Below are 11,490 nucleotides of genomic sequence, written 5' to 3'. Positions count from 1 at the left end.
CGGCACCTTCCCCTCGGGGAGGCCGCGGCCGCCATTTCCCCACCCCGCGGGGAGCCGACGGCCGCCGCCCGCTCTCTCGCAGGCGCCCCCTGAGCACCCCGGGCCGCGGACACCGAAACCGCCCCCCCTCGGTCCTCCCAGCCTGAGGGGGGTAGTGGGGGCGCCCTACCGCGCTGAGCTCCCGCCCTTCGCCGCGATTGGCGCTCCCGCAGCAGCTGGCGCCGCATTCGCTTTCCGAGCCGCCAATCGGCCCCTGCGTTGTTTCCGGTCGCCTGGCTCGCCTCGCCCAATGGGAGGGAGGCGGTGGGCGGGACGCCTCATCTTCACCGAGGCAACGGGAGGGGGGACGGTTCCGGGTGTGCGCGAGGCTGACAGCGGCGGAGGGTGAGTGCTTCGTGCCTGGTTCCGCCCTGCCCCGCCTCAGCCCCGCCGGTCCCCGCCTCTCCCCGGCCTCTCCTCTCCCGCCTTCCCGCGCCCGTGCTCGCCTGTGCTCCCCCCGGGGCTTCCGCGGGCGGCGGTGAGGGCGGAACGGCCGCGCGGGCTCGAGCGGTCCGCGCGCCGCCGGCGGGGGCTCCCCTGGGTGACGTCACCCCCGCCGCTGCGGCCGCGCCCCCCCAGGGGGAGGTGGTGCCCCGGGCGTTGCTATGGCGCTGCCGGGGCCCGGCGGCGGCGGCCGTTGGCCGGTGCCTCCCTGAGGGGGTAACGGGGCCGCGGGGGCGCCGGGCTGCGCCCCCCTCCCGCCGTGCGCCCGCCGCGGCCTCTTCCCGCTTGTGCGGGGCTTTCTGCCGCCGTGGCAGCGCGGGGCCGCCCGGCCGGCCCTGCCCGGGGTCTTCCGTGGGGCGGCAGCGGCCGCGGGAGGTCTCGCGGAGGATTTTTTTTTCAAATAAAAGTTTCTCTTTTACTTTTGTTTCGCCGCTGCCCGTTGCTCGTTTCCTCGTCAGCTCCTCGGTTGCTGCTCTTCCATCCCGGTTGTTGCAGCGTTCCCTTGCGGGGCCTGGGCTGCACCCTGTGGGGTTAAGCACTTTCCTCTCGCCCTGATGCTCTTCGTCTCCCCCCCGCCCCAGGTTTCATACTATAAAACCCAAAAGCTCTTAAAACCGAAATTTTCCATATTGCCAGTATGAGACAGAGACACCGGCGTGTGCATCTCTTCCTTCCTTCATCCCTCTGCCGCCTTTGCTCTATAGCAAACACTGGTTTTGGTGCAGCGAGCGTTAGGCAGAGCTTTGAACCTGGGGGCAAGGGCGAGGGTCACCTCTCGGCTGATAGAATCGCTGTGATGTCTATGGCAAGTGCACGGAAAGACCGAGCAGCTCTTTCTACGTTGGGTGTGACACTCGAATTATTTACATTTTTCTGAGTGCCTGCGTAGGATTCAGCGTTATTTTTCAGTTCAGTAAGTGCTGTGGTCTGCTTTGGTGAAATCATTGTGATTCATGTTTTTCAGGAGTTGAATGAGAGTATATTCCTCCACCGTTTCTGTCGCTGTACAGATGTAGAACAGTGAACTGTGTAACAAGAGGGGATGAGATCAGAAGTGATGAATGTATGACAGCCAGGCAAGAGAACAGATAAATCCTAGAAGCAGCTAGAAGGGGAAAGGTTGGGTCCAACAGGAGCTCCCAAAGTGGAAGCAGCAGGTTTGTGAATGAAATTTGAAAGGACTTTAATAACGGTTTGAGATGGAAAGGGTTTGACAAAATTGAGTTAATGTGGAGGAAGTGTTATGAAGTGAAGAAAATTATTGAGATAGGCTGACTATATGTTGTCTGGTAAAAATGAACACATTCTCAGACCCAAGTGTACGTAAAGGCCTAATTAGGATTTTCATTCTGAAGTTATGCTATTAGTCTTTAAGTGGCATCTGTACCTTTGTTTTCAAAAATGATTTAACAACTATCATTATTACTTTCCCTACCACCACACTATTTCCTTCATTTCTGCAAGAATATAGGTTCCTTACTTGCTCCTCTGTCGTTTTGCTTAAGTTTTCGTCATGCCCCTGTTGCTGTAATGACATTCTCTGTGGTGTAGGAAAGCAGAGTTTGTTGGAAACAGACTATGTTTCAGGTTACTGCCTGTACCAACGGCTGCTGGAGTTTTCTTCATTATTATTAGCAAAAAGGAAGTAAATGCAGTGATTAGGACTTCAATTTTAGCTCTGAAGTTTATACAGGAGACCATTACAATTGGATGTAGTCCATAAATGCTTTTTATTTCTGTAGAGTCTATGTATTGTATGGTCTTTCATTTTGTACATACAGATTTATAATTATAACAATATGTTCATATTTAATTTTAAAATATAAATTTATAAATATATGAAGTTACCTCTATACGTTTAGCATCTAAGAAAAAATGAGCAGAAATAAATAACTTCCTAGAAAGCTGTGCTAATTTTCATTATTGAAGGGATGGTTGTGGTAAACCAGCAAGTTTGTTCTGTGTCAGCACTGAATCGTGCTAAACATCGTTTGCATTGTTTTGGTTGTTTAAATGGAGTGGTATTTAATTACTGGAGTGAGCCATATAGCATTTGTGAAATCTGCAGTTTAAATCCTACGTACTGAACATCTCATTTTTTTCACTTCTATTCACTTACTAGTAGTCTTAGGTTACAAGTGGTCCCTTTCAAGGAGCAGGAGTGATATATATCATGTTGGAATATCCTAAAACGTTACAGAGGTGCTCTCCATTCATGCATTAACACTATATGCTTGTTCACTTCCTGAATTAATTCACATGTAGAATGTGTCTGTTTTAAAGTTTAGTTGCTGAACTAGAGAAACAGTATTGTGTAGGGATTAATGTGTGTTAGGCTGTGGATAAGAGGAGCAGTAAATACAGTGAGTTTGTTTTCTGACTCCTGAAAAATACATCGTTCTGTACCTTAACTTGAGAGCTTTTTTGTTTTGTATGCTAGAAAATACTGACAGTTTTTCTATGGACTTTCTGTAAACATTAAATTCTGTAAACATCTTCAGGGTTAAGATAAAAAAGATTGGGGTTACTAAATTATTTGAAATTGACTTAAGCATGTTGTGGTTCACTAATAATCATGGTAGCTATCCTTACACTTATTTGGGCAAACTCTTTCACCGTTTTAGGCTTATTTGGCATTTTTTTAGAAATACTTTGCCATAAAAAAAAGTATAATTTTTTTTTCCCTCTTACAAATTAATGGTGAATAATAAGGGTAAGGGATGAAAAAGTATGGAAGAGTAGGAGTTCATTATAGGATGTTAAATGGCTATTTCCTGCAAAAGAAAGGAAAAGGTGTGGCATTTTTAAGTGTTACTTATATGCTACAGTTCTCTGGAGCGCATGTTCATAACTTCTTACGTGACTATTGAATTTGTGTTTATGCACAGATTCTACATCCCCTACATGAAATGGAGACACAAAAGCACACAGGCAGATGCCAGCATGTGATCTAAGGACAGGAGATTCTGCTGTGCAACTGTATATACTGTCTTTCAGCTTTTGCCAGCATTGCTACTGTGCTGCTTAGGGCTTTCTACACAAACAGGGAATGACACTTACAAGAAGTAAAGATTGTGGCAGTGGGGCATCATCACATTAAAAACTAGTAAGGCATGATGAGTGGAGAAAGAAGTAGTAATGTTGAATAAAAGGAGACCATGGAAAGCAGCTTTCTGTCAGTTGTGGGCAATCCTTAGATCAACAATTCCCTATGATGTCTGGAAAGATTATTAGGTTCAAGTTAAGTTGTAACGAAGAGGCTGCTTTCAACTTGCAACATGGACTTTGATTCTTTTAAGTCTGTTAATACTGTTAGCTAGGAAAGAGGCAGAACTTAGAAGCCCTTCTTTCAAGAGGCATACTCTCCTTGTTTCAAACCTTTCTTCCAGAAGTTCTTTCTGAAGTTATTTGTATGAAATTCATCTCTTTAAATCAGTATCTAACATATACATGTGATTTGTTTTTAGGATGATTCCTCGCCAGAGTTTATTTTTGAATGGAAGGATGCTCTTCTCCGGTAGAAGATGGTGATCTTAATGTATGATCATGGAGAAGGGGATAAGTTCGGTAGAGGTGTTACCTTCCAAATCGTCTCAGGTTACAGCTGTCAAAGTGGTGGTCAAAGAGCCCGAAACAAAGCAAACCCAAAGAGGGAAACGAGTGGGATTTGTGCTTGTCCATGCAGGTAAGATGCAGAAGCATAACAGCTGGAATGGAAATCAACTAAAATTTCATATTGGCTTTGGACTACTAGTGTATTAATGAGGTGACATTAACTTTGGATTTAAATCTGGGAGTGGGGAGTTTGATTGGAAGTTGCATTGACTGGAGAATTTTGGAAACTGTTAGTAAAAATGTAGTGTTTTTGGGTGTTCTGAATGGTATTTTTTTTCCCCTTTGCTAAAGAAAACCCCAAACAAAATCACTAAATGTAAATGGTTATAAAATGTCACATTCTGCAGTTATCTGCTGAGCTTGGGAAACCTACAAAATGTCAGAGATCTTTCAGTCTATTTATTTACCCTACAGAAGAATCAAACATAGCTGTTTCATTACTGACAGTTTCTTGTCAAACTTACCCATAAGTACAGTCTAGTTAAGACTTTTTGAAGCCTCCTTAGGCCATTTGTTGCAGAACTTCACTTTTGAAGTAGTAGTTTTTTTCAAAAACCACTCTTTTGAAAGTTTTCCTCCAAGTCTAATTTTTTTGATCTTGTTCACATTTAAGTGTATTACTAGTTATTCTTTCCATGTGTAATGGAGAGGTCATCTACTCAGATGTGATACAAAAATGATGTTATGTGTGTCTTGCGCATAAATTCTTTTATAATAGGTTTGTTCTTAAATACTATTAATCTTGAAAATATTAGTGATGCTTATGTCTGGTTGTATATTTGTTTTTAGCATATGTGTGATGACATGAGGTGAAATTGAGCAAAGTAGCCTGGTGACAACTAAAATATTCGAAAAACCAACATGCTGCTTAGGTTATAAAATCCTTAAGGTAAAAAAACCCCAAAACCTCAAAGAACTTATTCTGGGCTGATATTTGATGACCCTGGTATTCTATTTTAAGAGCAAATAGAATTGTTCAATATATTGTCCTTTACTGGGTTACTTTACTCGGTTTAAATTTGTTTTTCTTTCACTTCTAGTGTTAAAACTTATTTTATTAGAGTTTCCCAAAGCTTACATTTCTAAAGGTGAGGAATGGGAAGTTGAGATAAATACAAGCATATTTTTCAAGTTCAAAAAATGGGAAAACTGAAGAACTGGATTTTAAATATCAGCGTGCTAGTCTTGTCTGTTATTTTTCTGATGCTGTATTTAGTCGAGTAGTGGGCATTGATAAATTTTTCAGGTATGGAAGTAGGGGGCAGTGGCTACAAAACAAGGCAAAAAGTTTAGATGCAATGGGATAGACATAAAGACTGAAAATGAGAAAAAGAGGAAAAAATGTGTATGATCTTTATTTCAAGGACCTCTTCTGGTTCTAAAGCAGGAATAATGAGCTCTAAAGATGTAGCATAAACATGAGAAGGTGAACAGAGTGGTAACTGCAAACTTGCAAATAAGTGGTAAAGGGAGAATTGGAGTTTGACTTAAAACCAGGGCTTTTGCCCAATGATGGACAATAAATAAAAACAACTGTGCTGGAAATCCTCCAAGAATGAGCCAGACTGGAATGTCTTGGACAGTATTTATAGGAAGAGATTGTATGATGCTGAGGTTTATACCTGTATGCTTCTGCATATATGCTGTGTGTCCTATATTTTACTGAGTGTATTTGAATCAATGTTGGAATGCATAAAATTGTCAGTCATCGATGCAAAAACGAAATGCCAATGTAATCCAGAATAAGGGAGGCTGTATCTGCCTGTATCTTAATTCTTTATGCAAACTATAGGCTGTAGTTTGTCAGGTAGTATAATCTATTTTCCTTTTGCCTTAATTGTAGGTGCAGGTTATCATTCTGAATCCAAAGCTAAAGAATACAAGCATGTGTGCAAAAGAGCCTGTCAGAAGGTATGTCTTACCAGCTCCACAGTCTTCCAGTGGGTATACAAGAAATATATTTGGCAGCACTGTCCCTTCACTATGAATGGGCATATCTGGGTTTAGCTACTCAGGCTGTACGCATTTCTAGAGGAAAAATGGAACAGCAACAGTTAACATGATACAGAGTCAATGGAGTGCATGGCCATGAGGTGCAGCAACATTCTCAGCAGTGGTGGCAAATAGCAGACACCAAAGGAACGGTGGGGGAACAGGAGGAGGTCACAGTGGTACCTACATGGAGTATTCCTCCAGCTTCCTGCACTGTTCCTGAGGCTCTGGGATTTCTGGAGCTAAATATGGTGTCTTGATTTTTCTTTCATCAATGTCCACTCTTTTTGGAATTTATTGAAACTCTAGCATCCAGATTGCTCTGTGAATACAGGGATTTCTGAAATTCTTTTCTTCTTGATAGCTCTTAACTGCTTAATAGGAGGGAAGGTAGAAACAGGAAAAACAAAACAAAAAATCAGACGCCACTTTGCAAAGCTGGAAAGGGAGAAATGTTAAGCCTTTCATTTCCATTGAAATTAAGGTTTTTTTATCGAAGAATTTGGCTTTGGAACTGTCAAGTCTTGTCTACTAAGTGTTGAATGAGAAGCTGGAAGACCTGTCTCCAAAATTTCTAATGCCTTTTGCTTTCTCCAGGGAGAAGGAACTGGGGAGCTTGGCAGGCTTTTTAGAAGAGTCTCAGCATTGGCCCCTGATAATTATCACTTGATCGTACAGTTCTGTTGCTCAATCCTAATACCGATCTAATCTTGTAATAAGAAGCCTCGAAAATCATCCAAACTTAACACTAGCTTCATTAAAGTTGCGCATTAGCCCTGATGATATTCATTTCCCAGCTAGTTATGTGTGAAAAAAGTTTGTTTGCTGTTGAAATTAAGTCTAATTTGAGGTTCTGTTTGGTTCCTTAAGCTAGGTAGCCAACATAATTTGTATGAAGAACAAACAGTCGCAGGCTTGTCTTGCAACTGAAGATGCAGCCATAGTTGTTTTCTGGGGTTCCCTGAGAGATCTTGACTGTATGATCTTGTCCACTATGGATCTAAGAAATAATGTTAGGCTCTAGAAGTTCATTTTTATGTGCGTGTATAATTTGAAGATAACATTGTCTTATTTGATTTGTTTTTGTGTGTTGGCTTTTAGATGAGCTTACTTGTAGATTCTGTTCAGTTTCCATATATGGTACTAGGGATTTTTGTCGAACCTGGAAGGAAAATTAGAAACCTTTTGACTGAAACATTAAATGTTTGAGGACACCAGGCATAAGAATTTATTTTGCTATAAATTTGACCATGCAGGAATCTGCTACTAAAGGCAGTGTCGCAATGTCAGAGGAGTAAAATCATGCCTTCACATCTGCCCTCACGTGGTACATACTGACTATTTCCAGTGCCTCTTGTTTTTATGTCCTCTCACGTTTTAAACTAATTTGGTGAAGGTTTTGTTTTGTACAGAACTAGGAAAATGTAGGATTTAGTCATAGAATATTAGAATGTCCTAATCATCAACTAAAAATTCTGTTTTACAGGCAATTGAAAAGCTGCAGGCTGGTGCTCTTGCAACAGATGCAGTGACTGCGGCACTTATAGAATTAGAGGTATGAATTTCTGACTAGTAGTAAATATGTCTCTTGGGTGCATTGCCAGATTTCTCTGTAGGAAGGTATTAATTCAAATGGGAAATCTACTGAGATGTCCATTTTTGTGCTATACTAATTTTATCTTTTGCTTTTCCACTATATTTTGGAGTAGACTTATTTAAAGACTGTCTAAAAATGCAAAGTCAATGGAAGTTGTCTAGTTGGTGCAATTTGGTTGTCATCTTAGGTATGCCTTATCAATAGTTGTTAACCTTAAAGAATAAATATAATCATTAAAGACTTACTGAAGACTTTGTAGGGAACTTTATTTCTGACTTACTGAGCTACAGGCAGACTGTACTGGCTCTGCTTCATGGATAGGGAAAAAAATCATGCTACTGGTTACACGTTAACGAGAAATTGTAGGATAAGTCCTCATTCCTTTTGTATGCATTAATATCTCACGCTGAGTTATGTTTCATTTCTTGAAATTATGATCCAAAGAATTTCGATGTAGTTAGTCTTTAGTAGTTCTATTAACACTCTCATGTAGTAATTATATTGAGGTAAGTGTCTCTGAGTATGCTTCCTTGGGCTGTGTTATTCATACCTTTTTCAGTTCTTCGGGATAATTCTACAAAAGTGATTGCATAAATTTAACACTGCTTGTCTCTCCATCCAGTTAAAGGACTCTGTGAAAATGAAGTAGGAATTCTAAGTTCTTATTTGTCCCACAACATACTTTTGCTATGCACTTAAATTAGTGCAGTTCCCAAAGGCTTTTTTCTTACATTTTTTATTTTCTGTCTGTGTGATCTCTGGTGGGATAGGAGACTAGAAGCAGGCTGCTCAGAGAAACATGACTCCAGAGTAAGATAATGCTTTTTTCTGATTTTTATGACAAAATATGTGTAGAAGAATAGGACAAGTAATGCTTTTATTTCAAAATGGTACTTGTTAATTAAGACAGAAAGTCTTGATAAGCTGTTTCTGAGTTTTTTGGAAAAGTGTCTTTTTGGAGTGGTGAGATTTTTATAGCATCTGACTTTAGTGAAGGGTCCCTATGAAATAATGTAGAAGAGAGTGAAGCTAAAAGAATTTCTGGGATATAAATGAGGCAGTTTGGTTATTGTCCTAGGTCCACTAATACCTCATGGCAGTAATGATTGAAACAGGTATTCCTCCTCTTCTGTAATTGCTTATTCCTCTCCAACTTTATTAGTAAAGAAGGAAGGCAAGGTGAGTCTTGTGCTGTAAACATAATTTCCTGGGTTTGGAATTTATGGTAGTATTCTGAGAGGATTAGCAGTGGATTTGCTTACACGTATGTTGGGGAAGTGTTAATTAACATAGTTGATAGGGTTAGTGTAAGGCAGGTAGTACGTACTTTAATATGTGTTCGACATGCTGACTAGGAGCCAAGACTTCAGTCGTACTTTTAACTTGACAAGCTTCTTGGCTTTAAACAGTACTTTTGGTCTCCACTGAACTGTTCAAATATGCTTTCATGTGTTACCTTACACATTAAAATATAGCTGGGTGAAAACAAAAGGTCTCTCTCTAATGGAATTATTTATAATGCACTTCCATAAACTAACTGAGGCTGCTGTTACTGACAGCACAGTAACACTGGTTGTTTTGTGTGTCAGTTCCCTCCTCAGTGGAAAAAAAAAAAAAAAATCTACTTTCTGTTGTGATTTGTATTGTGTTCCTGAGCTACACAGGAGAAAACATATTTTAAGAAGCTTAACTTAACAGTTATATGTCTCTTTGCAGCTGTGCCTGAGGTAAATATTTTATCTGTTTTTGTTATCCCCAAGAGGCTTTTCTTCTTTCACTTTAGTAGATTTAAATACTCTGAAGTGACATCCATGTAAGAAGTTATGACTTTAAGATGAAATTAAAACCTTTTTATGAAATTACTCCAATCAGCAATCTTTTCTCCTCATCTGTCTTGCTACTATGGTGGGGTGATGCCTGCCATCATTCCACTTTCTAGTTTTATAATTGTCTTAGGTAGTATTTTCGTGTGTACTGTTGCGAAAAGACTATTTTTTTTCTTTTCCTGTTTGTAAGATTAAATATTATTTTGTTCAGGTTGTACTGCTGTGATTAGTGTAATTATTGGCTTTCGTTTATTAAGTGATTTATATAACCTCTTAATTGTGGGTTGTTCTCTCTGTTACTGGATAAAGAATATTTGGTTTAGGATTTGGGCTTCTTTTAAATTAAAGTACGTAGCTATGCAGTTACACTGAGGAACAATCAAAGGTATACTCAAAACCGAAAATGGTGTGGTTTGCAGTGGCAGTTTTTTTGATCTGCTATGAGAAATTACAAAGTGTTAGACTGTCAGCTTTCAAAATGTTGAAAGGTTTGTATCTACTCATCTCTCATTCTGAACCCCACCTCCAAACATCTCTGTCATTTCTGGAGCTGCATCTTCTCTTTTAATTCTGGTGGTTTTCGTATTGCTCTGTGGAAAACAGAAACTGCATGTGGCAAGTCAACAAAGCAAACAGAATAGTTTTTCTCATGAATTACAAGATGTTACGGGTAAAAATGTAGGTTTGTATGTTGACTGCCTCTGTAATAAGCTATCAGTACCGCTTTGTTTATGCAGGAAAAAATAGTGACTTTTCGTAAAGAACTTTAGCATTTTGAGTTGGCAAATACATAGCAAAAATCTGTATGAAAACAGTGTTTGTTTACGTGTGTCACTGTAATACAGATTAAGATACAGAACAACAAAAGTTTGTATAACATGTGATAACAGATTCCGTTGTGGAGTACTGTTTGTAACTTCTTGATATTTTGGTTGCTGTAGAACGCATTGCTGTGAGTTTATCTGAAATATTTAATCACTGTTACAGTTCTATGGGATTTTTAATGCTGTATTCCCAAAATCTGTAGTCTTTTCAAGGCACAAATATTTTTTTGTGGAAGTGTCACAAAAGATGATTTTTTTCCTCAGTTCTGCTCAATTACACAACTCCTATTACACGGAATTTCAGCTAATCCAAGAGGCATCACTTCAAAGACTTGTTGAGGCACAAGGCTTGCTCTTGATCTTTTATGAGCAAGCTGACAGTTTGCTTGTGGTATGCTGTCTGTTTTTTGTTTTATTTTTGCAGGCTCTAAATGGAGAAAAAACAGCCTTTCTTTGTTGGACTGTATGAATCTCAAGTGAAATAGTGGTTTGTGATTAAGATAACAATGCTAACAGAGAACTAGAGAAAAGGTAGATTTGTTTTACAAAGTAACAAGAGCAGCTGACCCAGAATACTGTTAAATAATTGTGCTGGTCTTCGTAAGCATCAGCTGTATTTGATAACCTGATTAAAGGCAGTTACGTTTTTGAGTTTGTGAACTCTGTCATTGCAGAGAAAGAAATGAACATGTTACCTCAGCTTTTGGTAATAAAATGGGTCTGGACAAGGTGCTTCATAAAACTCATCATTTACACTGTATGCTTCTACAAAGACGTTATTGCAGTAGCATTTCTTTTTGCACTCTTGCTATGAGCCACCGTATGAAGTCTGAGTTTCTCTTGGAACACAAAGGGATTTGGACAGCTTTTTTTGGGGGAGGAAGAGGTCATCCTCCACATACCCCTCCTCCCCCTTAAAACTTGCAGTTTTCAGCAAAACTATATGCTGATTGTATTTATGGTTGTGAGAACAGTGTGCAATTTCAAGCTTTTATTTGACTGCAGAGCACTTCAGAAAGTCTACTGTTCAGGTACTGAGACAAGAACATAAGTTTGTTGTAAAGAATGGTGAAGATTTCAGACTTAGAAATTATTAATACTGTGTGTAGATCACTTATTTCTTCAGTCTGACTTCAGTAGAATGTTCTTTATG

The 11,490-nt window shown here is 40.1% G+C and overlaps 1 protein-coding gene across 1 annotated transcript in view; it reads left to right on the top strand.

Annotated features, from left to right (window-relative positions):
- Positions 1–320: 320 nt before the first annotated feature.
- Positions 321–11,490, top strand: part of TASP1 (taspase 1) — an 89,586-nt gene continuing 78,416 nt past the window's right edge. Inside the window, exons 1-4 of the mRNA XM_068405196.1 lie at positions 321–384; positions 3,951–4,168; positions 5,942–6,009; positions 7,577–7,645. Coding sequence (XP_068261297.1) covers positions 4,024–4,168; positions 5,942–6,009; positions 7,577–7,645 — 282 coding nt within the window. The 5' untranslated portion in view covers positions 321–384; positions 3,951–4,023. The remainder of the gene's footprint in view (positions 385–3,950; positions 4,169–5,941; positions 6,010–7,576; positions 7,646–11,490) is intronic.

This window comes from Nyctibius grandis, chromosome 1, assembly GCF_013368605.1.
Source record: "Nyctibius grandis isolate bNycGra1 chromosome 1, bNycGra1.pri, whole genome shotgun sequence".
Classification (NCBI taxonomy): Eukaryota; Metazoa; Chordata; class Aves; order Nyctibiiformes; family Nyctibiidae; genus Nyctibius; species Nyctibius grandis.
This window is presented reverse-complemented; position numbering and strand designations above follow the sequence as displayed.